The following is a 27190-nucleotide window of genomic DNA, read 5'->3' as shown; positions in this document are numbered from 1 at the left end:
TGGTGGCTGAACAAACACCGAGACCCGTAGAGAGGGAAAATACCGACTCGGCCGGGAATCGAACTTGGGACGCTAACCACGAGATCATGGACTGCGGAAACTGCTGCACAAATCCTGAATGCCAGTCTCTGTAGGACACGCTGTGTCACATGCTGTGTGTTAAAGCGGTAACGGACGGCAGAATTTCGAAATATTGACAACGTGTATTAGATATGAGATGAACTACACTGTCGCATTTTGTCTGTCTGTGTGTGTGTGTGTGTGTGTGTGTGTGTGTGTGTGTGTGTGTGTGTGGGAGGGGGGGAGGGGAGTGAAGATGATGTAAAAAAAGAAAACAGTGCATCAAGTAACGCAGACAAGTAGGAGCAGAACGCCCATTCTGCTGCCTTTACTTGTGTAATGTCGCACCCAACATGCGTATCTGGTTCGGGAGCTTTCCTGCATAATAACAAATAATAAAATGAGAAATAAAATCTATGTAGCCAACGTCGAATTTTCTACCCAAATTGGAAGTTACTAAAAGTCCATGTCGATGAAAATTCTTTTCGTGTCGTCTGTGAAATAAATCCGACCCGATCCGTGAGCGGTACGTGATGCCTGACTCCTTTTGGCGAGCCAGCTGACGGGCGCTGCGCATGCGCACACACTCCGCCCCCAGCACAGCCGGCTGCCCTGCCGCTCCCTCTGGGCTGACGCGATGCACGCCGTCTGACACTACCGGAAAACCGTAACAGCAGTGCAGCGACGTTTTACAGATCGTTAATACCTGAAAGTTCTCTTGAGAAATGCTTGAAAAACTTGTTCTCTCCTCCAGATGCCACACACATTTCGGTTACGGTTCTTCACAGCGGTTGTATAGCTGTGTTAGGTCACCCGAAATACACGCAGAATGACTGAACATGTGTCGAGGTGAGCCGGCCGCGGTGGTCTAGCGGTTCAGGCGCTCAGTCCGGAACCGCGCGACTGCTACGGTCGCAGGTTCGAATCCTGCCTCGGGCATGGATGTGTGTGATGTCCTTAGGTTAGTTAGGTTTAAGTAGTTCTAAGTTCTAGGGGACTGATGACCTAAGATGTGCTGCCTGTCTGACCCATCATCGCCCAACCCAAACCGAAACTGGAAATCTCCAGGAGGTGCGTGTAAGGAGATTGCGCGAAATTTCAACCCTAAGGGGGTGAAATTGGGATGAAGGATTTTTGAGAAATGTCTCTATTAAGGTAATTTTGGAGCTAGAACTACAAAAACTAGTGTTTGCTTTCTCAGTCAGAAAATAAAAAAATACGTGTTTGAGTGTTTCTGGGAATTCAACCTCTAACGGAGTGGAATAGGGGATGAAAATTTTTAAGAAAATATTTCGTTGCATTAAAAAGTTTCAAAGCTGCATTTATGAAAGTTGCTGTTTCACCTCTGGGTTAGGTATAAAAAAATATTTGTCACGGTATGGAACTTGCTATGGAAATATCTGCAGAGCAACGCAGAAGGCACGATAAAGAAAAACTCTGGACTCCAGCTACCGGCATCGCATTTTGGTCAAAACTACATTCGGAAGAGACCATGCTTACACGGCCTTAATTAGCGTGAAAACCTGTAACGGTGTTGCAGTTTGTGCAAAACGTAAAAATCTGATTAAGTTAGAACAAAAAGGTTTCTGCCGGCCGCACAGACCACGCGATCGAAGCGGCAGTCGTTTCTGGACTGCAGTTACGAACCACTCAGGCGAGAACCGAACCAGGAGCTCAGACGTCGAAACACGATTAATACCATGAGAGAGAAAGTCGGTCGTCAGAAAACCAGGAGAACAGATAGTGCCGAACATGCGTGTAAAAGTCGACGGTTTGCGAAACTGTTAGCGCATTGAACAACTTTGCGTTACCCACTGTGATGATAGGTGCTACCGATGTCATACATGAAAATGTTCAGAAGTACTCGTTTTCTGTTACAGTAAGTTATTTGTGGAAAGCTCGTAAAGTTTCGTGTAGGAAAAATCAGTAATTTTACAGGATCGCACTCCCTTGCCTCTAGTGCAGTGTACAGCTGCGCCTATTTTAAATAAGCTACCACAAGAATTCAAACATCTTAGCAGTAATCCAAGCGCTTTCCAATCGAAACTGAAGAGTTTCTCATGGGTGAGTCCTTCTATTCTGCCGCTGGGTTCGTTGAAAAAATTCAGCTGATTCGTGTGTTACGTTGTTGTTTGCGTTTACATAATCTTATGGCGTGCCTTTTTTGGGGTTCATAAACATTCTATTTTATCTGTTGGTCGGAAACCTTACACACATTCTCACAATAGGTCTGGACTGTAGAATGACTCACACTACAGAACAGTAGAAACGTAAGACCAAAATGATGAAAGCCCTCACAGTCCGTCAGTTGACTCCCTTGCAAACCTTCCAGCGTTTCAGATACATATGCAGCTTGTCTTGGTGTAACCACAATCCTAGATTGAAGCTTCAATTGTACAAGTGTAGAATAAAAGGCAGCGTCGAACATAAACAAACACCTCAAATATCATGACTTTGGCTCTATGAAAGAAGTCACACGAGCTGGAGTACAAAGCTATAAACAGATGTTGAAGAACGAGTGATCTGACACTGATGTAGAAAGAATTTGCTACGCGTATCATTTTTTTCTGTTAAGCAAATTAGCCATGTGGAAAACAAGGAGTAAAATTGTACAGAACGAAAGCAACATTCATTTAACGCTGTGTGTGTGTGTGTGTGTGTGTGTGTGTGTGAGGGGGGGTCAGCGGAAACACCACCAGTCCTGCACATTTGTTTTTTTCCTTTTTTTAGTCCAAAGTGAGTTTCTGAAAACGTGCCTTCACATTTTTGAGGAAATAAAATTACCATTTCCGCTGGATGGGCAACTAGTTTAAATGTTAAGTCATTTCCTATTACTTTCAAAAATTACATTCTCATTAAAACTTAATCTCCCTTTGTACTGGTTAAAGAAATCTACGCCAATTGGCATTTTTATACATAGATCAGGGATTATAAGGAAGTCATGGAGTACACCATTTATTTTTACTGGCAACAGAACTTCGTGTTCAACAGGTTTTTTAACTTTTCCTGTAGCTACAATTATCTGCAGCCCCGTTACTGGCATTGTTTCAACTTCATTTCTATTTGGCAATGGTCCTAACAAACTTTTACCCACAGCACGTACATCACTGCCACTATCTGCCAAGCACTGCACGTCTTCGCTACACACTTGCAGACTGATTACTGGCTGACTCAACACCTTCCCTTCATTGCTGGTGTCAGAACCCTGCTCCAAAAAATCGTTCACAACCTCTCTTCTATCGAAATCTTCCCTGTTTCCAGAAATTACACAGATTTTTGCAGAATTACCCACATCACTTTTCTCCCCCATACTACTTATTCTGTTCACTAATGACAGCTCAAAAAATTTTTTCCGGCGTTTCGCCATTCTCCGTGTTCTCCTTCCCCCCCCCCCCCCCCCAATATCTCTCTCTCTCTCTCTCTCTCTCTCTCTCTCTCTCTCTCTCTCTCTCTCTCTCTCTCTCTCTCTCTCACTTTCACGATTAGTTGGGTGACCGCCATTTTGGTCACCATTTTCCTGCCTCTCCCTTATAGCCTCACAAATGTCATTTATAGACAATAGTATTTCTTCTATACTGACATCACCAATCTCTTGTAATTCTGCAGCTTCTGTACTTATTCCTTCCCCAGAACATGACTAGACCAACTTGGTTGCTAAGGACGTTCTCCGCTAATTCATCACCCGTTTCTTCTGCAATACAGTGCTTATTTTATGACTGTCCAAAAAATCTCCTAGACCTCCGTTAAATGTACAGATGTGTGTATATAGCTCGTTTCGTCTGTTGTTACTGCCTACTTCTGCTCCTCACTCACAGTCCCAGCCTGTTTAGTTCTAACACGTACAAAGGGTTTTGCTAGCAGGTTCAAATTATTACTTCCCATCTTGTAAACGCTAGCCCTTTCACAGACGGCATTTAGTTTAACGGATTCTGTACCATTTCTTATGTCTACCACCATTTGCTGTCACCTTGGCGCATCGTCATCCTCTCGCACCGGAGAATACGGCCGATAATTGTGCACCTGCTCCCCATTATTTCGCCTATCATTTGCTGGGTAGCGCCACCTCCCGCTGTTTCCGGGGTACACACCAATTCTGTTAACGTTTGCATTCTGCCGCGGTTCTGCAATATTTGGTGGTCTGATGTTACGATTTGCATGCTCCTCCTCATGGAACAACTTGTCAACTCTCTCCAAATAGCAATGAATTTATAAACGTCATCCCTAGGAGCTGCAATAATTTTGTTTCGCCAGTTCATGGGCAATTTACCTTCCAGGCCCATAACAATTTCTTCTGTCTCGGCTTTGTTGTTTAAATATGAAAAGTTTGTCGTCCACTTTAACGCAAACTTTCTTAAGCTTTCCTTCCTGGGATTAAACGTTTCCCTAGCCCAGAAGCTATTTAGCAACTCCATTTGTTTTTGCTTGCCCCAATATTCTTTAAAAAACGCCTCTTTAAATATATATAGCGTATCGTACTGTTTAGTAGCGATAACCCCCCAAATTCTAGCCTCTTCCTAGAATTGAGAGGTAATGAACCGTATTTTTTGTCTGTCTGACCACAAAGTAGGTAGAACTCCTTCGAAGTCATTCCAAAATTATTCTGGATGTAAATTTTCTGTTGAATCAAAACGTGAAAACTGCCTGTTAGCGACATATGATATTTCAGATGATGCTGCTACAAAACTACACCCACTACTATTAGTTCCATATCTGAGGTTAGTTTCAACTTGGCATAATCTACTGCTGTGCTCACCAGACTTATTTTCAACCTCTTCTACCTGGTTAGTTAGCTGAAGAACATTTTCTCCTGTCACGCCCATTCAGTCGGACACACTTTTTACTTCAGTCATACATTTGGCATATTTAGAACTGATTTTACTGCCTAACAGTTTGTGATCTTAACACACACTCACTCTACCGCCGTTATTTTGACCTAGTTTCTGCACTCTTTCTTTTATCACATCTGCCCTTTGTTTGTTTCCAATAGCAACTTTTTTCAAGGCATCTGTTAATTCACTTTCTACAGTTGTGGTGGATTGTTGGCAGTTATTCTCAACTTCATAAATTTTGCCGTCCACTTCACTTTCTAATGACTTCAGATCATTTTCCCACATATCTTTTAAAACCGCAGTCTGCTTTTCAAGTTTTCCATTGATGATCTGATCAGTTGTTTCAGCCAAATTAGTATGTCCATCTTTCATAGAATCCATTAATGCTGCAAACATATCTTCTTTGTTCTATTTTCTGCTTTACTGTTCCCTGTTTATCATTTTCCTTCGGTACTATTCCAAATTTGGTATCCACATGATTCATTAAAACTACCAATATTCTCATCACGCAATTGATTGTTACCGATTTCATGCGTAATGTGACTTTTTTTCAAATTGCTCTGAGCACTATGGGGCTTAACTGCTGTGGTCATCAGTCCCCTAGAACTTAGAACTACTTAAACCTAACTAACCTAAGGAAGTCACACACATCGATGCCCGAGGCAGCATTCGAACCTGCGACCGTAGCGGTCGCGCGGATCCAGACTGTAGGGTCTAGAACCGCTCGGCCACTCTGGCCGCCTTAATGTGACTTTCAGGATCTTCATTGTCTCCACTAGTTATATCAACTGACGTACTTGAAGCAAAGTCTACTTCACCGTCCGTAAATAACAAAGAAACATCCTCAAAAACCTCCTCTTTTACTTTAACATCAACTCCTCCTCTCTGTTCAAGTGTGCTAGTTGCTCGGGCGCCCACACACACCCACACACCCGCACGCACGCACACACACAAAACAGTTCTAACAAACTAATCTTTCGTCGAATGCTGCAGCCTCGGCGTGCTGAAACTGAGTGTCAGACCTCCTCCGTCTGCCGCCGTCCCAGTTTCAGGGTCCCCGCTTGTCGTGTAAGTTGGCAGCGCTGCCCTGCCGTATTGCTGCTCGTTGATACCGCTATGAATGAATTTATTTACCTTCACTGTAAGGCACTGTTCAGACATGTAGCACATGTAGACACGAAACTGGCAAACAATAACTTCCTTCGGAGCTCATACTACACACGACCGTACCATTGAAAGGCTGGGCTCTGACTTCTTGGATTGGTGTAAACATTCTCCATTTGCAAGAGAAGAGATGCGTGAAGAATACTCTGTTCTGATTGCTCAGTCTACAGTAAGGCCAATACAAAAATATTATTCTCATGTGTTAGCGCGCTTTTTTCATGACTAACAAATCAATAAACAACACATTCGAACTGTACTTTTCTCCAAAATATTTAACATTCTGGTACTTTATTTATACTTTACATTATTAACTGTTTTCATTTACATTGAAATTAGCTTCCCTTTACCATAAACTTACTTGACACAGTATAATACAAAATTCCCTGTCGTCTTCATTCACAGTGTATTAAGAATTTCTCACGTTACTTCGTACGGCGTTTGTCGCTATAACAATGATCTACATATTTACTTTAGACCACATTCACGCAGCATCCACACTACTAAAAACATACATAAAACTGTACAAACATAAAAGAAAAATCCTTCAAGAAATAAACATTATAATTCACAAAAACATTCCCTCGACTGTTTCTTGAATGTGTCTGTCCGCTACTGTACTGTGGTGATGACAATTTGAACTACGTACTCGGCTGAACCCACTTCACGACCTTTCACTGTGAACGCACGAGTCAGTCTCCCGACACACAGGCTTCATCCCCTGTGTGAAGCAACTCCTGCAAGGGTTCATGCATGACTGCTTGTTAAGTGGCGAATAATACAGATTCAGGTCATAAAACAGTGTTGTTTTCTTGAATAACAGGAGAAGTAAAGAGAACATCTCGTTGAATAGAGTAATACTATAGTTCTGTACAGCCTATTTAGTATTTTGGTAGACGTCTATTTCAAACCATTTCCATACCAAATAACATTGCACTGTAGAAAAAATGATGGAAATAATGTCCTTGCCGCTTCTGGAGCTTGTTCTCCAAATGAAATATGCTGAAAGAAAAGGTAAAGTTTGAAAATGGTATTATTAAAGATTTGCTGTTAATCACCAATGGCATCAGTCGGACAGAAAGGGTGTGATACTGTTGGAACCGACTAAGGATGGACTGTACAGGGTGAGTCACCTAACGTTACCGCTGGATATATTCCGTAAACCACATCAAATACTGACGAACCGATTCCACAGACCGAACGTGAGGAGAGGGGCTAGTGTAATTGTTTAATACAAACCATACAAAAATGCACGGAAGTATGTTTTTGACACAAACCTACGTTTCTTTAAATGGAACCACGTTAGTTTTGTTAGCACATCTGAACATATAAACAAATACGTAATCAGTGCCGTTCATTGCATTCTAAAATGTTAATTACATCCGGAGATATTGTAACCTAAAGTTGACGCTTGAAACATTGTCCTCACTTCATTGCAGGGGCCCAAACAGCTGCAGCATACATCGGTTTTCTACAGAATGATCTGCCAACGTTCCTCGAAAATGTCCCACTGGAAACGCGTCGACGTATGTGGTATCAGCATGATGGTGCACCTCCACATTCTGCAATTAACACTAGGCTGACCCTTGACAGGATGTTCGACGGGCGTTTCATAGGACGTGGAGGACGCATAAGTTGGCCAGCCCGTTCTCCTGATCTTACATCTCTGGACTTCTTTCTGTAGGGCACGTTAAAGGAGAACGTGTACCGTGATGTGCCTACAACCCCAGAGGATATGAAACAACGTGTTGTGGCAGCCTGCGGCGAAATTGCACCAGATGTACTGCGGCGTGTACGACATTCATTACGCCAGAGATTGCAATTGTGTGCAGCAAATGATGGCCACCACATTGAACATCTATTGGCCTGACATGTCGGGACACACTCTATTCCACTGCGTAATTGAAAACGGAAACCACGTGTGTACGTTTACCTCACCCCTCATGGTAATGTACATGTGTGTCAGTGAAAAAGACCAATAAAAAGGTGTTAGCATGTGGACGTAATGTGCTGTTCCAGTCTCTTCTGTACCTAAGGTCCATCACCATTCCCTTTGGATCCCTACGTAATTCGGTGCTCTCCGATACACACGATCGAACAGCGGAGGAGTGGTACTCAAGCGTCAACTTTAGGTTACAATATCTTCGGATGTAATTAAAATTTTAGAATGCAACAAACGGCACTGATTACGTATTTGTTTGTATGTTCAAATGTGCTAACAAAACTGACGGGGTTCCATCTAAAAAAATGTAGGTTTATGTTAAAAAACATACTTCCGTGCATTTTTTTTATGGTTTGTGGTAACCAATTACACTAGCCCCTCTCCTCACGTTCGGTCTGTGGAATCGATTCGTCAGTACTTGATGTGCTTTACGAAATATATCCAGCGGTAATGTTAGGTGACTCACCCTGTATTTATCAACTGTCGCTGGAGACAGGTGTGGCTGTCACTCGTAGAAGTATCGTCAGTCACCTGTATGCTGAAACGGCTGCTCTGTGTTGCCGTGTTTCAGAATCGTCCGCAATGGAAGCAGTTAAGGACATCACAGAGACAGTGGCTGTGGACCTGGGTGCACTCCTGGACGCCGGGGACGACGCCATGGTGATACTCGAGGCAGGTGACACTCGGCTGGTGGTGCACAGGGCCGTCCTCGCGGATAGGAGCCCTGTGTTCGCGGCCATGTTCGCCCACGACACCCTCGAGGCCTGCACTGGCGTGGTGAGGATTGCCGACATCGGGGGCCCGGTGCTGAGGCAGCTGGTCTCCTACCTGTACACCCTGCGGCCCCCCCAGCTGCCCAGCATGGCCCCCCAGCTGCTGGCCGCAGCGGATAAGTACGGGGCGTCGGGGCTGAAGGCGGAGTGCGAGCGGCAGGTGGCCGCTCAGCTGACCGTGGAGACCGCGGCGGCCGCAGCCACCCTCGCAGTCCGCCACTCCTGCGGTGACCTCAGGTGAGCCGCCATCGAATTTATTAAGACCTGCCCCTTCGAGATGATGGCCACTCAGGGGTGGGCAGATGCGATGCTTCATCAACCAAAAGACTTGGTCAAAGTGAGCCGGTTGCTGTATGATCCACCACCACAAACCAGGTAAGTGTGAGACAACCCACTGATTAGTGTCTCTCGGTTCTAGGTGTGTGTATTTCCAACTGTATAATTTTTCCCACTGAATTTTCTTAGATGTGTGTCTGCTGTAAAATACATAGTCATAGACAGTCATTTCACGATAGCTCACAATGCTATCATTACCCTCATGTAGCAGTTTCAGTGAACCCCTAAACTGAACAGTGTTCATTACCAGGTATGTTAGCTAACAAAAATCATCAAAGAGCCAGTTTGTAGGCATTATATTAAGCTACATGTATACAGAAAGTGATTGTTTAGGTTTTAGCATCAACTGTCATGACAGAGGGTACACTCACTGTGTGAATAGAGCATGAGGCAGACTGCTGTGGTCACAAAGCTGTATTGCCCAGCACAGGCTGACGCAGCGATGGGTGTAGTTTGCAACCGGCAGCCTGTACTGGTTGCTGTAGGCCTGTTCCCATAAAGTAGTCTCTAAAGTTGTCCATTGCCTCTGTGGCTGATGACAATGAGACACCTTTGAATAGTGGCACGCTGCATAAAGATGATGACCGAGTAAGTCACTTACAGCCGACACCTCGAGAAAGGTAGTGTACTGCAGAATGATTAGAGGAGGGCAGCAACTTACCTACAATTTTATGTTGCTGATGTTGACCTGTGGAATTTTCTTCGTTTAGTAAAGGAGACTATCAGAGTAATCACTATTCACACCTTAGTATTACAGCTTTGGCTCTTACGTAGTTGTCTGTCACTTTCTTTCCACGTGCAAGCCATATGCCAGTAACTATTCCAAGATAATTCTTAGTTCTCTTCAAATCCAGACAGTGCTCTAAAGGCACATTATATAAAAGAATGCTCTGCTGTGAGGGCTTGTAGGGAAGATGTTCAGAAAACCAGGTGAAGTAAGCATCGGTGCCGCAGTGTCTGACTGCTCACACCTCTTGCAGCCTGAGACCACCTCGCAGGATCACAGGCCAGACCTAGCAGCAGTTCCAGCTGGTCCCATAAAATTAAATCTTCCCACCTCATTTCGTTCGCCTCTGCACTCAGCATTACATAAAGCTCACGCAGTGCTTGGATACGTTCCCTTCTGTGACACACAGAATACCGTGCCTTACTGTGTATTCGATGAACAGGTGTCCACCCCTGTGTGTGTGTGTGTGTGTGTGTGTGTGTGTGTGTGTGTGTGTGTGTGTGTTTCAGTGGATCTATGGCTTCACTATAGCCACCCAGTGAACACTACAGGCTTCCATTCTCCTGTGGCACACCTTATGACGGTATCTATCCCATCCATTGTTGTTGCTGTTCCAACTCTGATAGTCTGTGATGCTTAAAGTGTCTGTGCGACCAGAGTTACCATTTTTCTGCACCATCTTACAGTTACATATGTTCATACAAGTCTAATAGCCACTAACACTGGTAAATAATCATTTATTTTTCATTTAGATTTTAATACTTATGTAGTATTTTATGTGCTATTTGACATATTCGAAATCTTGTGTTCGAGATGACACTGTGCATTCCCTGAACCAATTGTAATGAACATAGAGCCAGTGTTGTCAATCATTCAGTGTCTTTCTCTTTTATTCTATAAAGATTAACATCAAAATTCATTGTTTAAGCAATAAACATATTACAATTGTTATTTACATTCTTGAAAAAAATTTAAAACATTATATTATTCCAAACTCGTTATACACGCTGTGGGAAATGACTGAAGCTCTTATGTTGTAAAAATATTTTATTAACGGTAATCTTTTTACTAACAGTAATCTTTGTGTACATTTTAAAAATTCTCTTGATGATGTATACTAGATTCTTGTCGTGATCTTCACCTAGTTCACTGCCTCATACTTCCCACATTATTGGGTGTCAGTTACAGACAGATATACAATGTTTGGTTCTGGAACTGCCTCTGTCTTTCACTGATTCCACTTGACCCCCCCCCCCCCCCAACCTCTCAAAATTATACATAGTGTCACACTCAAATTTTATACACCACATGTGCCTATGATTTTAATAATAATTAAAATAAGATGTATAAAACCACATGTAAGCAGAATTATTTTTTACTTCATACAGTGTCCACTTCACACAGTGAAGTGATAGTGTTTTCCCATTTTTTGGGGAGGATGTCTCACTATCCCATGTTCATCCTACTCCCCCTTGTATCCATGCCAGCCCTTCTAGATAGACATCAGATTCTCATGGAATTTACCATTCATACCTACTGTATGTGGAGGACAAACTTAATTTTATTTCAGTAGCAAGTTCACAGCACAACTTACATCATCAATCACAAACATTGCTCATCACCCCCCCCCCCCCCACACACACACACATTAGTGTGTGTTTTTCCATCACTGGGGAATGACACAGCTTACTTTAACTACCCCATGGTTTCATGTGTGCTTACAAGGTGAGGATGCTCACTTGAAAAATACTTAAATTCCTGTCAACCGTATTTAATGAATGAAATTTAGATGAATGTGGTAATACTGTTATGACACGTAACTGTTGCACAACCACAGCCTCTTTCTGTTGTCAAATCATGGGTTTCACCGTGCCTTACTACCTGCTGTACTGAATTCCTTCTCCAGCTCAATTTGAAACACGCTGTCAACCATTTAGTTACCTGTACCTTTCAAAGACCAATTTTTAAAACAGGCTTTGAAGAATGTCTGATGATCAAAGTATCACATTAATTACAATACGAAATGTTTCACTATCAGACGAGTGTCGTGCCTGTCAAATTTATATGCGTGTGTTACCATGCTCAGAAGCAGCCAAATTTCCTGAACTGCATTCCACCTGGTTTGTACGCGGCCACAACTTTCTTGCGCTTTGTCTATTATCGTCCGTATGAAAACCAATACCACAGTAATGTAAATATCAGAAAGCCCTTTACCAGAGATGGTGATCCTCAGTGCTTGTAAACTCAAGTGAATTACAATAAATGACATTTCAAAAAGCAAGATTCAGCTTCAAACTACATGCTTTTGTATTGGACTGGGATCCAGGACTCCAATCCGGTCACTACAGATCTTAACTATCATTTTAACCACATGTAACATCATATGCACTTTTTCAAACTTGATATGATGGGGCATAAAGTTTTGTTTTGGGCAGGGATTGTGAATGAAGCACAAAAAAATGTTATAATTTTATGTGTCAAAGTTTTTCACCGCTAGAGGGATGATGAAACTGAAATGATTATACAACAAAGTATTCCCCTGCTGTGTTTCGAACCCAGCATATATCATGTTGTTTTCCAGCCACATATAGATACACAATGTCGGTTTATTTCACCACCAGTGAGATATGCTCATGTCTGAACTAGGAATTATGCGAGGAAAAGTTCTGTGCTGACTGGGACTCTTAACCCTGTATATGCTATCACCACTGGCTACACACCTGTCAAATACTTATCCACCAGCCACTAGGAGTGAAATTTATAAATCTGAAATGATAGGATAAAACGTTCTCTGCTTGTTTCATAGTCAAAATTGGCACCAATTGTTATTGTTGACGTTGCATGCACAAATGCTAAAAATCATTATTGCTTTCCACATATTACTTGCAGTGCGAATGCTACAACTTGAAATCACACAGTGAAAATTTTTGTACCCAAGCAGTATTTAAAACCAGACCTTCCCCTTTCATTGAAACCTGGATAACTATGGAATGTTGGGGACCCAACAAAACGATGGAACTGTATTGTCCGAAAAGTGTTCAAAATGGCAGAAAGAGATATCCGAGTTAGATTCCCAGTTCAGCACCAACATTTTCAACATTGCAAGTTCAAATAAGTTTGCCGTGACTTTACATGACAATTGTTTCAGGAATGAAATAAAATTTCTGGTGCAAGAAAGGTTAATGGTGAGCTTCCACTAGCCGGACGTCTGCCTCTGTCGTGGCCCAACATACACCGACTCTCCTCCAGCAGGTAGTGAAGGAGTGTCGGCTTTATTGTAGATTAGGAAGGAAAGTGGAACCTTATGTTGTTCAACAGAAGTCACCTGAGGCAAAGAGGATCTGTTAATACTAGTTAAGTGTTTGGCTGATCAGTGACTCGGACACAGAGCTTAAGAAAATGAAGGTAGAGCAATTTTAACAGACCACCAAACTACTTTCAATGCAGTGCCACTGTTTTGTTCCTCACTGGATGAGCGTTCCGTTTCCCTGGAGGTTCATTTCAGCCTTTACAAAACATTCTTTTCCTTGTTAATCCATATCAATGGTCACTAGTTGCCTCAGCTACCTAATGTGTACTTTAGAGTTGTTTTTGTAATCACTGAAATAAAATCACATAATTGTCAGCTGCACTACTGGCATTATTGTAGGCTACAGAAATTTGTGCAGGACGTGGTTTCTCCCACCTGAGCTGCTGTGATCTAGTACGAGTTTAAGTTACACCAACACTAGATCGCACAAAATAAACTCAGCGACAAGTATCAATCAAACTTCCAGAATGTTCTCCAGGGATCATTGTCACATTTATAACTGCAGTAGTGTAGCATTGTGTCAAGGAACGTTAATTATTTTCTAGTTCTTTATTATTGTGATAGAGGCTTATAATTTTACTAAAAGAAGAGATGCATTTGATATATAAGGAAGTCAATCATAGGCAGTGACTGTTGTTTGAGAATGCATCCATTGTTATTCTTGAAGTGGTTTCCCTTTATTATAATTTCAGAAGGAATTTATTTTTTACTTTGAAGTGGTATTAAGCTACTAAGCAGCCATGTTTATCCACTATAATAGTTTTTTGAAGAGATCATTCATTATTATAATTTCTTATGTTATTATTAACACCATCAATCTTGGCAAAGATGAGGCTTGTCTTCAGTAAATGTAGCTTATGTAGCACAGATAATCCCTCCATATAAATTCCATGTGGAAAAAGGGGGCCTAAAAATGTACTGTGCAAGTGCATAAGAAAGTCCATCATTTTTCCTCATGTAGCATACTAAATTGATGCATGTAGCCTAAAAGGACCACCCATAATTTAACTGAAACAAGTAGATTCATGCATAATATCATAGACATTTGTCTGACGTGTTGTCATGCAGGTTGGAATAAGTATATTTATCAATCATAATTTTTTATTTGTAGCTATAAAATATTCTTGAAGTGACTTATTGAATATTGTACACTTGAAGGTCATAAGGATTGTTGTTTAAACCTTCAAAAATGCTGCATGAAGTATTTTGTGCGTCACAGTATATTGATAATTTTTACTTATGGACCATCTGACAGCAACTGAATAAAACACAATTTTAGTGCCATATGCGTTTTGAGTTTTTGTGCAAGGCGTTATCAGTGGCCTGGAATATGAACATATGTTAGCTATTTAATTTACATTTTTGTCACTGTGCCTATAGGTTATAAACAGTTCTGGTGGTTGGTATTTCCTATTAAGTAGTAATGTTTTGAACTGTACTTACAGGTTGTGTGGACAATTTCTTACATATTACACTCCCATTGCATTTTTGGTGTTGTTCTTCTTATGAATGACAATTTGCAGTTTTTTCCCACACTCCACAGCACTATGAACTGAAAGATTGTTTCAATGCAATGTTTTGGTTTCTGTTGCCGACTGTCAAATGTTTTTACCAAAGATCGAATGTTATTGCGAAACTTTAGAGTGTAATTATTGAAGTATCTGTGATCCGTTTGTGTACGCATTTTGTGTGTGTGTGTGTGTGTGTGTGTGTGTGTGTGTGTGTGTGTGTGTGTGTGTGTGTGTGTGTGTGGTGTGGTATTTTTTTTATTTTGGCTCCGCTTATGTGTGTAGGTCATGGTGTACCATCTGGTTCTTTTCTGTGTGGTGTTGTCAGTGTGTGATTGTAAGTTTTCAGCTTGTGAGTACTTTTGTATTCTGGAAATGTGTTTGTTTTGTTGTATTATTTTGTGCATGTATGTGGTAAGTGTGTCAAAGAAATTACGTCAGGAAATAATTTTCTCATTTTCAGTTGGTTTTTGATGTGGTGGTTTACCAGTATGGCTTAATCGATCATTGCCAAATGTCACGAAATGTGACCAATTAGCCATCATGCGGCACTTTAATTCAATAGGAAATGTTGAGGAAGAAAGAAAGAAGTAATTAAGTGTCAAACATCCCATCGACTGCAAGACCATTAGAGACAAAGTAGAATCTACAGCTCTGAAATGTTAGAAAGGAAATAGGTAGTGCCATTTCAAAGGAATGGTCACAGTATTTGCATTGCTTAGTTTAAGAAAATAAAGGAAAACTTAAAACAGGATGGTTGGATGGACATTTGAACTATTTGGCTTTACCTTCATAAAACAAAAATGTTTGGTCCTGACAAAAAACGTAGAATCAAAGGCTAATGTGAGTCCTCAGAATGTAACAGTACACATCTGGTGTAATGAAGCTCTTTTGTGTTAAGAAATTCTTCCCACGGATATGTCCATAGTTATTAGCATCCATTGTATTCATGGTTGTCTGCAAAGATTTTCATTGTGTCGTGTACATAAAACCAGAGGAGAAAAGCAATTTTGATTTTTATCGCCTCTGCATGTCTTGTCAACTGTGACACCTGGTGTCGATTTCAAGTCTGTCACACAAAACTTTAAATGATTGCTTGAAAAGTTAAAACATGTACCTTGTAGCGAGTGGCGAAAAAGAATTCGATAATCAACATCATCTTGTGTGCAGTCAACAACGATGGTGCATGCAGCACATGGGGATAGATTCCCAACCTACACAGAATGTTCCGTTAGGTTATTTCCAGTTCATATATGGGCACATCCTGCTACAGCTAAACTAAGCAGATGTTTAACATGTATTTGTGGTTAGAAAACAATGAGAGGTGGTGGATTCAGATCCCAGTAAAGGAACAAAATACTTTTTCTCGACAGTTCAGATTCTCATTTTGCTATATTTGGATATGTATTGTATTATTGCACTTAGTTAACAATCCTATTAGTTGCTAGGTTTGTCTCAATGAACACAATGCCAAGTCATTTCAACATGCACCCACACACACACGCTTACCTGTGGCTGAAATGGTATTTAAGATCTTTCATACTTAGTTAACAGAGACAATAGGTGCTCAATTGGAATCCTGGATTGTAGTCTTAATACAAATGTTTTCGTCACTTAATTTGAAGTTGAAACTTAGTTTCCAAAAAGTCATTTATTGCAATAAACTTGAGTTTACAAGCTGCCATCTAATTATAACAGGTTTCGATATTCACATTATCGTGATATTAGTCTGATTGTGGACTCAGTGTTACAAATCAGGTCTTGTAATAATCATTTTGTAGAGTGAAATGCCCATATCGAAAAGAGATCAGAGGAACTGCAAGACAGTAACATTATGTGGGTGCATTCGTCATTCCCCTACACTCTGTCAAGGAATATGGCACTTCATCATCATCATACAATTTAGGTGGAGTGGAATTCAGGCCTTTTGGATAGTTTTGATGGTGATAGCACCTGAGCTAACCTGTCCAGTAATTCCGTAATTGTTTTGTGCAAGTATTGGGCGTTGTATGTACCTTCTGGCTGCACCTAGATTTGAACTACCTGTTGTATCGGGTTGAGCGACTGCCATGGAAAGCTCAGATGATACGACTGATTGTTATTAGCTTACTGGTAATTCATTTGTATTAACTGGAGCCCTATCCCCTGTGTGGATGGTCCCTCAGCAGTGCTGGCCATAGTGAGCCACCTCCACATCCCCACGAGGACACGCCCAGCCAGCTCACACCCTGCCTCTCTGTATGTGCAGTGCACCAGTCGTTACAGAGCCGAGGACCACCACCACCAGCACCACAACCACAACCAGAACCACCACCACCACCGCTGCCACCGCCACCTCTGCCAGCGCACCTCACCAGACACCTGCTGCTGCGCGGCCCACGACTCTTCAACCTGATGAGGCCACTGTCTCTCAAATGCGGTGAGTTCCCTCAAACACACACACACACACACACACACACACACACACACACACACACACAATGCTCAGTCTAGATTTAATGAGGGTCAGCAAAGTGAACTGGGAATAAAATCAAAACATACAATCAGAGGTGGTATCCCCACAACTAGATCATAGTATCATGGGAGAGAGGTTAGTTAAGAATAGGTTGGTAGGAAAAATAGTTATTGTCAACAGTTCAGTGTCTTATTCACCAAGACCAGCAAACCAATGCCAACAATAATTCAGACAGATTTTCACACTGCAGCGGAGTGTGTGCCGATATGAAACTTCCTGGCAGATTAAAACAGTCTGCCAGACCGAGACTCGAACTCGGGACCTTTGCCTTGCGTGGGCAAGTGCTCTACCAACTGAGCTACCCAGGCACGAGTCAAGCCCCGTCCTCACAGCTTTACTTTTGCCAGTACCTCGGCTCCTACCCTCCAAACTTTGCAGAAGCTCTCCTGCAAACCTTGCAGATCTAGCACTCCTGAAAGAAAGGATATTGCGGAGACACGGCCTAGCGACAGCCTGGGGGAGGTTTCCAGAATGAGAGTCGTGCTTGGGTAGCTCAATTGGTAGAGCACTTGCCCGCGAAAGGCAAAGGTCCCCAGTTCGAGTCTCGGTCCGGCACACAGTTTTAATCTGCCAGGAAGTTTCAATAATTCAGACAATGTCATGCCCAGAAAATTTAGTGATGGGGAGAGTATGAGTGCACTGAATGTGTAACACTGTCAGATGAGATAAATGTCTATTACTTTAGATGTATTGGAGTGGTCTAGCAGAGGTCACACATACACACACATTTATGAGACCATTTTTGGTGCTCGTCAGGAATGAGAGAGGAGAAAGAACCCAATAATTTGCTATAGTTTCTGTTAGTAACAAGAAATATACTCGGCAATCACCAAACAGAAGCAAACGCTAGCAGAGCCTCAGCTTGCCAGGGTGTGGACCACCTTGGTTGCCCCACTGCTGTAACAGCCAGTCTCGGTAACCACAGACATGCAAAGGGGAAACTCTGCCTTCTGTTGACAATGTGTCCGTCTGTCTGAGCAGCAGATTTGCAGTGCCATGAGCTCCCAGAGTCCACAATTATTTATGACATGCAATCCTATCTCTGTCTTTCCCTACAGTTTTAACCTCAGCAACCAACTCTAGTTCCACAGCGGTTATTCCCTGATGCCTTCAAATATAACTTACTCTGCTGACCCTTGTACTTGTCACAGTTTTCCACATACCACACTATCCTCACCTATTCTGCAGAGATGTTCGATAGTTCTTCTGTTATGAGTTCACCTAGTTTAAACATCCGTCAATAGCACAGCATTTAGAATGCTCCGATTCCCCTCTTGTTTTTTCCATAATCCATGATTAATTTTTATGCAGTACTCTGCTTCAAGCATACTTTCAGGTATGTCTAACACAAATTAAGGCATATCTTTGATATTAGTAACTTTGTTTTGCGGGGAATCTCCTGTTTTTCCATGCTACATTATTCCTTATAACAACCGTGCTTTGACCCACAGTGTAAATTAGCATCACATGTACCAGAGTCCCTACAAGTGGTCTACTGTGTGGTCCTTAATTCTGTAAACTTTGCCACCAATGTTATTTCTGCCACACCCCAATACTTTCCTCTTTCTTCCATTCATTAATCCTGATTTGGCACTCATTCAACTGTTTATTACATTCACCAATTCTGGTGATTCAGTCTGACTTTCAGTGAACACAGAAATATCACCAGTGAATTTTATCAATGATATCCTTTTCAACTTCAGTTTTAATTAAATTGCTATAAGTTTCTTCAGTTCCACCAATGATTCTTCAGTGTTCATCTAAACATGTGTGGAGATTACCTGCATCCTTATCTTTAACAATCTTTAATTCAGAATACCAATTCTTGTTGATTATTGTACATATTCTATGTTACCTGCTGTTCAATATATCTTATATGTATCTTTTAAAAAAATTTCACACACTTTTATTATTTCATGCTGTCAAATGTCATGTAAAGATCTTCAAATCCAATAAAGATACCTTGATTTTTCTTACACATTCCTTCCACTATCCCTGGATCCTTTACTCCAAATTTATCTTCCTCAAACAGATAATCACCTTTGTCTTCCATTCTTCTTCATGTTGTTGTTATTTTTTCAAAAAGTTCTATTCATGAGCTGTTTAGCTATTGCACTTACAAGTGCGTGGTTGCTTCTGTAGTATCTGGATGGTGTTTCTCTGGCATTCTGTTGCTATGACTCCTGTCTCACGGATTATGCAGACAAATGTGGATACTCGCTTGATCGCCGTTCATTATCACGTTGTCTAGAGCCTCGTAGAAGTTAAAATTCCCATTCCATTCCTGGGTACTTCAGTATCCTACTTATTTACACACTGAATTCTCATAACAGTTCTCTTAAAATTTAGTTCACTCATTATCATACCTGAATTGTGCTCTGAGTGCACATCTGTTGCTGAATACACCTTACAATTCAATACCTGATTCCAGAGTGTGTGTCTGGTTGTGATGTACTCCAGCTGGAAATGTCTTTACCAACTAAAGCTCTGCCTTCCTCCTGAAGAGCTGAAAATGCCAAGATACCGAAGCAGCCATACAAATGTCACAGAATACAGAGCACAGCCTTGCAGCAAGTCAGCCACCCACATGTGGTGGAATTGTGCAGGAGGGCCCCTCCAAAGGGACTGCTTTTAACGGTAATGTGGCCGACCATAAAAGGCAATCAGTTCTAACCTTAAACCGCTGTGAGGAATTTTTGAGAAAGTTGTGACCACAATATAACCTAATGGGAACAGGACAAACACTGGGATTCGTTTCCAAAACACCCCAGCAGAGTATAACCAACACTTAACATTTGTGTGAGGAACAGATGTTCTCCAGCACAAAAGCAAGTCTTATTAATTACATATTAGTTATGTATTAATATCAGTCGCCAGCCTAATTAGGAATTCTTGTCAAACAATGTAATAAAGCAGAAGGTAGTGCTAAGGCTAACCTAACCTTCCTTCACACACACACACACACACACACACACACACACACACACACACACACACACACACCTGTTTCTTTATATCTGTTCACATTACAACAGAGCAACGTAACCTTGCAGATAAATGTAATACTAATTTGGAGGTCAAACAAATGGCCAATAAGATTGCAAACTGTAGCATATGCCTCACAACAACATGTACCTTGAATCACGGCTTAATTTTGGCCACAATGCATTCTGGCACCTCCCAGAAACTCCCTTTCTTCTAATTCTCTCTTTTCTCCCCCCCCCCCCTTTTTTTTAACAGTAAAGTACCGGAGATTTGAAGTAGTACATGTGTATTAAATCAAACCGTAACCGTAATTTTCCGCTGCACCAGAACAGGTGAACATGACAATGGCTCGCCAACATGATGTGACGGGCAGGAGGTAGTGTGTGTGTGTGTGTGTGTGTGTGTGTGTGTGTGTGTGTGTGTGTGTGTGTGTGTGTGTGTGTGTACGCACGTACAGTATACCCAAGATAAGTGGAGTATCATTCTAAAGTTGTGATCAGTGCGTATTGCCTTTTGTATAAGACTGCCAACAACCTCAGCAATGTAGTAGCAAGGCAACATCTCATGTTATGTGTGTTAATGAGAAATAAATAATGTAAGCCATGTTTGAATGTGAACGTCTTTATAATGTGCTTTCACGAAATCATTTTATTCCATGTTGTAATTTACGTCACAGCTAAAAATCATATGTGCGTATGGAGCAAACATGACTAAAAGTTGGCAGCCTTGCGACCCGATATGTCCCTTTGCCCACAGCACTCTTGACCTTTGTCTTTATCTGCCCGCACCCTTGTTAGAACATGGTTGACGCTATACAGTAGAGGGGAGCTCCCACAGGGGGCAAATTTGAACTCCCAATGCAGAACGGACATGTATATGTTTGACCCTTAAGTCTGTCTGTCTGCCCCAACATAGTTCTCAAACGAAAGTTCCAATTTTAAAGCCGTTTTTTTATTTGAAAGCTGGTTTAATGGGGACGGTTCTTAGCTATATTTCTGAAAGTCTGTTCAGCCGTTTAAATGTCATCAGCTATATGAAGTAAAAATGTTTTCTGCCAGCATGCTCTCTTGAAATACATTACATAGTCCATAAGAACTATATCACATTATGTAGTACCAAACTGTAGAGCTCAAAAATATGTACCTAAATAAAAGATTAAGGTTGAAGAATAATGATGATTTTTGTCTTCTGAAGTCAGCTGTTTAAACACCCACAAAGCAGAAAAATTGTGAGTGTGACTCAACTGTGAAAGACAAACATATGCTCTTGCTGACTTTTTGTGGTTCTTTTTGAGGTCTACAATTCATTAAAAATTCAAATGATTTTGCTCTAATAGTGTAAGGAGCACGACGGCAGCCCAGTTTCTTGCGACTTGACTTACAATTATAGCCACAGCTTATTTCTTGTGCTACCTAAAGTAGCTAAATATATAATAATAGATAGTAAATGAATATATCTGTGAGTTAAAGAAAGAAACATGTAAATCCCATAAGTGGTTCTCGCATTACAGTTGCCTGTCTGTATGTCTCTATGTGAATTCAGTCTTTTTAGTCCACTATTCAGACAGGTCGTGTCTATGGCTTTTTCAATTTGAATCAGTTTACCTTGTTAACCATCGCTGCCTCACAGAGAAGCCAACAAACAATCCAACAGGCACTTCAGGAATTCACGTTCAACAATATTACTCAATCACTCTATGTACGTCAATCGCTTGCAGTGCAGTTGTTCTGCTCAGAACCGACAGCATTGTTTTGGTTTGTTCATAGTGTTTATTTACACATTGTGACTCAGTGGACAGGAGAGTTTAATAGTAATGTATATCTCTACAAAAATTAGTGACTTCTTTAAACCTAAAAGACAAAACGTTAGTGAGGGCAATGAAAACCATAGTTTAGATGTAGAATCCATGACGTCAGCTGTGGCTGGAGAAGAAGATGCAAACAACAAAGCAGACAATCCTTCTCCTATATCATTGTTGCAAAATGAAAATTTCTATAAGTTGGTGGATATGGATACAGACAAAACATCTATAGACAGTATTGATAATTGTAATGATGATGAAAAGCCAGATTGTCGGTCTGTCGAACAATGTACAGATTATAAAGCTAAAAACCCGTGGTTAATTATTAAAAAAAGGCCAAGTTTGTAGAAGTGTATCTACACTAGGTGCTGAAAAAACAAAACGGTTAAAACTGAGTGAGCAATGGCTTTTAGGAACTGTAAGCTCATGTGGGACATGATCAAATAACGTCTCTTAGGAAAAAACTGTTCGATCACTGCACATTTGAAGCTCACGGTTTAGCAAACAAAATCCAGACTACGCAGAAAAATATCACATTCAGAACTCCGTCGCTTCCACGGTAAAGGAACAAGAAGTTGTTACTGAGCGTATTTTTGGACAGCTTATAAGCAAGCAAAGTTAAATAGACTGTTTAATGAGTTTGAGACAGAAATTGATCTCCAAATTAAAATTGGTTTGGATATGGGCCGAATACTATGTTCAAATGTTGCTTGATCTAATATAGTGATTCATATTTCTGACCAGATGACATCAGATCTAATAAATAATTTAATAAAAAGTGACTCCAAATTTTCACTTCTTTTGGACAAAGCCACTTCTCCTTCACACAAAAAAGCTTTGATTGTCTAGTTCAGAACATTGTTAAAAGGGAAAACGCCATGACAATTTCTTTGACACTTTTTGAGCTAAATGACACAACAGCATCTGATACCTTGAAAGAACTTTTAAAGCAGTTAGAATCACTAGGACTAGGCTGTGAGTTTTTGAAATACCATTTAATCGCTTTGACTTGCGATGGAGCTTCTGTCGTGTTAGGAAAAACGTCTGACCTTGCAAAGCTGATGTTTCCAAACTTATTCATCTGGCATTGTTTGAATCATCGTTCAGAACTCACCATGCATGACACGATAGAAGAAGTGGTGGGAATTAATCACTTTAAAATATTCATGGATAAAGTTAGAAATATCTTCAGCTGCTCCCCGAAAAACAGCAGTGAGTTGGCAGTTGCTGCTAAAGGTTTGGAGCAAGAAATTTAAAAATTGGTCATGTGTTTTGACACTTGTTGGGTGGCCTCCAGTTTATTGGCAGTAAAAGCTGTGTGGAAAGATTGCAGGGCTCTGTACAGTCATTTTTTAGAAGTATCAGAGGACACGAAACGAGACTCCAAACAACGGTCTTCTTACAAAGGGCTTTGTAATACATTGTCATCTACAACTTTCGTCTCCAACCTAGTTGTAATCTCTGATGCCTTAGAAGAGTTGGCCGATCTATCCCTACAGCTTCAAAGATCAAGTGTTAACCTTGCTCAAGCTCACGACGACATTACACTTTTATTAAAAGTGTTTGCAAGTCTGTTTGATGCAATGGGACAACATGCAAATGTAGCTAACATTGCACTGGAAAATATGAACTTTCAATGTGTTAAACTTTCTCAAAGAACAATTATTTCTAACATTCCTGATGAACAGTTTAATCGCAGCTTGGCAAATAATTTGTGATACAGGTTGCTATCAACAGTGAATGCATCTGAAAGCTACGATGATGTTATGAACTACATGAAGGCCATTCACCTGAAATTCTGGCCTAAAAACATATCGATCACTTACGGAGAAAATGAGATTTTTCGAATGTTTGAAAGATTTAAAATTAATAGCCCTCTGAAATAATGAAGGACTTCCAGGGAGTACAAACAGGGTCTGAAACCACTACTAAGTGGAGAAGTGCCAACTGTTCTTGTACAGCCACCAATGTTCAAAAATTTTGTATCAATAATAAACAGCATTGCAGTGTCGATTGCAGAGTGTGAACGTGGCATTTCTGCAATGAACTTAATTATGACACCACTGAGATCGTCACTCTACATCAGCACTGTTTGTAGTTCATTACGCATCAGACTTCTGGGACCACCTGTAGCTAGATATGAAAATGGGCGTCTTGGATGGCGAGGGGATATCATTCTGCACTTGCTACACAGTCAAAAGCACGAAGTGATAAAGTGTATAATGAGAAGAATTCTGTATTATGGAAATGTTTTTCTTAATCCATCTCCATTGATTGTGTTTGAAATAATTTCACAGTGCTTACTTTTTCTTCCTTTATTTGAGCCACTGAGTATGAACTTAGTTAAAACTATGAGTTCAGTTAATAAGACGTCCTAAAAAGGTACTTTTTAACAATAAATACACAATGTATATTCTGTATAAACAGACTGGTCATATGCCACTGACTTTTGTGAGGATAACAGATGTTTGTCATTTTAAGTTAATACGCTATGTTGAAAGTGTAATAAAATTTAAAGGGAAATATTTAAACAAAGTTGTATACCCTTAGGTCAAAGATATATACTGCATGTTGACACGACTTATTTTATGAGTGAAGGGAAATTAAATTCATATTTCAAACTACGAAACTGTAATCTCAAAATTAATGCTCAGTACAATTTAGTATTAATGTGATATTCTTGATTTGGAATCATTTGTAATTTTATCATAAATGAGTTAACAGATCAATACTCAATCCCACCGATTCAGTTTATTGGTCATTAGCGGTTTAATTGTTGAACGGCAAATCGAGCTAAAAATCTACTGAGATGTGGGATTCTTGAAGTTTTCAACTGCTGTTTGAAACAGTATAACATCTTCGTGCAGCCCACTGAAGTAAAATTGTTTAAATAATGGTTTAATGTACAAACTAATTTTTTTATATACACAGTATGTTATTGGAAATGAAAAAGTAATTCTAACAGAGCTATAATGGAACTCGAGAAGCTTTGACATTTTTGTAAAATATTCGCCAAAGATGGATGATTGTTATAAGTGCGACTTTGACTGAAATGCTAGACTTCACTGTCAAGCTGATTTTAATATAAGTGCATGTTTATTTTTGTAATAATTCTCTCCCAATGCCAAATGCATTGATTGCTTTTCCTACAAGATGTATTCTACATGTAAAACGTTTTTCGGTCAGATTTCAGCAAATGTGTTAATATTTATAATAACAGGTCCCTTTTGATTTTTTGTGGTTTAATAAATAAATATTCAGTTTGCAGCGGCTACTCATGAAATATGTTCTTCTCAGTTAAGACACTATGGGCTTATGGAAAAGAACAAATCTGTCATCTCGATGACGAGTTTATCATTTCCTGATTATTATAACATAAAGAACACTTGCCCACAAAAAGCAAAGGTCCCGAGTTCGAGTCTCGGTCCAGCACACAGTTTTAATCTGCCAGGAAGTTTCATATCAGCGCACACTCCGCTGCAGAGTGGAAATCTCATTCTGGGAACAATAGTGTTTTTTCAGTTCAATTTTTACACGTAGGGTCTCATGTTAATTAAATGGTAAAGACCTTTCTCTTTGGCTAGTAACATAGGAAAAACTAAATTTTTTTACGAGTGTAAAAGTTAAGTCATAGATATTTTTTAGTCCATTAGTTACATTTTTCATTCAGAAGGGAATTTATTTATTACCTGTATAAATAAAACTTGTGATTTCTTTTTCGCTCACTATCATGAAAGTTTCAAATGACAAAATCTGACTGAAGAACATTACATATAGTCTTTTCTCATGGCAGTGTAACATGATGTGGGGAGGAGAGGAGATGAGAGAGGAGAGGAGAGGAGGAAGATTACGGCAGCCTCAGGGTGAGGAAGTGGGAGGGGGGAATGTTTTAACTTTATCTTGCATTGTTATCAACTCAGGCGCGACGCAACGATCAGCTGCTATGGTACAAAATGCTCACAGAATTAACATTGCGTGAAGACGTGGGAAATCGAAATTGTACTAGACCCAGATGGAGCAGGAATATTTTAGTCATTAACTGCTAAATGCCTTATTGATAAATACTGAACACACGTTCATAGAGCAGCTACAAAAAAACTGTTTGAATGTTGTGGCTGGCAGCATTTGAAAACGTGATGTCGTGAGTATGACTTGGTGCCAATACGTGTGAAGCAGAACTATGGAGCAAAGTGACACTGGTACGGCAGACGGTGGAACCTTGTGGTGTTATGTTTTTGATTATAAGATATTATGGTTTAAAAACCTGAATTTCAGAACTGTATTTTCTAAGAAAGAATTTCTCATTGTAAGTCTTACCACAAGTCTCTCTCCGTGGCCAGTGGGGGGAGTGGTAGAAGGGGGCGCCTTACGGCACCTAAAAGTTTAAAAATTAAGCCCTGCCTTGAATGAACTAGATGCAGCAGTTAATGGAACCCGTCACCAACACACATGATACTAATAGCAATACTGAACAGGGCAGAGCATGAAGTGATTGATTTAAATCAGGACGTCTATTATGATCATACCATATAACATCATTGCTAGTACACGGTCTCTATACCTTTACGTTACCCAGCTTGCATTAAAGTAGCTAATGCAGTAAATATTTCTTTATTGAGCACAGTTTGAAGCAATTAAACAGAATGCAAATCTAACTACACTGGCTGTGGAGGTACCTTTGCTTTGCTTCATTAACTAACTAGTTTAGTACACGAGGGCCTCAAAGTTTCATGGTTTGAACAGCCATGCTCATTAACAAATCTTCACAAGTGTGTATGGAAAATGGTGAGTATTCTCATCAATAATTATTCATTAAGCGAAGCACAACAAACTATAACTCTTCAAATAACAAATGTGCTTTGAAAATTAGTCTTTTAACCCTCTCAAAATATAGTTGGCTGGGCAAATGCCAACACCATTAAATTCAAGTTCAAACACCTTCTCATGAAATGAACAGTAATAAAACTTTGTAATTCTGATCAAAGTGCATAAATACAACAATTAATAATCTTTTTCACTTCTAATCAGTATTATTATTATTATTCTTTTAACTAACAACTTTACTATTTTTGGACAGCTTTTACGTAAGGCAAAGTATTTAAGAAAATTAATGCAGATCGATTTAAAAATGCACTGGAAGTGGTGTATTTCTCAAATTATTAAACTGAACTTGAAACACAATAACTCCACACATTAGAAAGCAATCCCAACTATTTTTACGGCTGCTTAATAGTCTTTTCATA

General features: G+C 40.3%; 1 protein-coding gene and 1 non-coding gene across 2 annotated transcripts in view; one reads left to right on the top strand and one right to left on the bottom strand.

Annotated features, from left to right (window-relative positions):
- Window positions 1-27190, top strand: part of LOC126439762 (protein roadkill-like) — a 73663-nt gene that overhangs the window by 31211 nt on the left and 15262 nt on the right. The window contains exons 2-3 of the mRNA XM_050090587.1: window positions 8564-9002; window positions 16895-17065. Of these exons, the coding sequence (XP_049946544.1) occupies window positions 8575-9002; window positions 16895-17065 (599 nt within the window). The 5' untranslated portion in view covers window positions 8564-8574. The remainder of the gene's footprint in view (window positions 1-8563; window positions 9003-16894; window positions 17066-27190) is intronic.
- Trnaa-cgc (transfer RNA alanine (anticodon CGC)) lies at window positions 17396-17470 on the bottom strand. Its single transcript has one exon. It is a non-coding gene; the product is annotated as a tRNA-Ala (tRNA).

Source organism: Schistocerca serialis, unplaced genomic scaffold (assembly GCF_023864345.2).
Source record: "Schistocerca serialis cubense isolate TAMUIC-IGC-003099 unplaced genomic scaffold, iqSchSeri2.2 HiC_scaffold_1343, whole genome shotgun sequence".
In the NCBI taxonomy this organism is placed as follows: Eukaryota; Metazoa; Arthropoda; class Insecta; order Orthoptera; family Acrididae; genus Schistocerca; species Schistocerca serialis.
The sequence above is the reverse complement of the archived record's forward strand: the minus strand, read 5'-3'. Positions and strand labels throughout refer to the sequence as shown.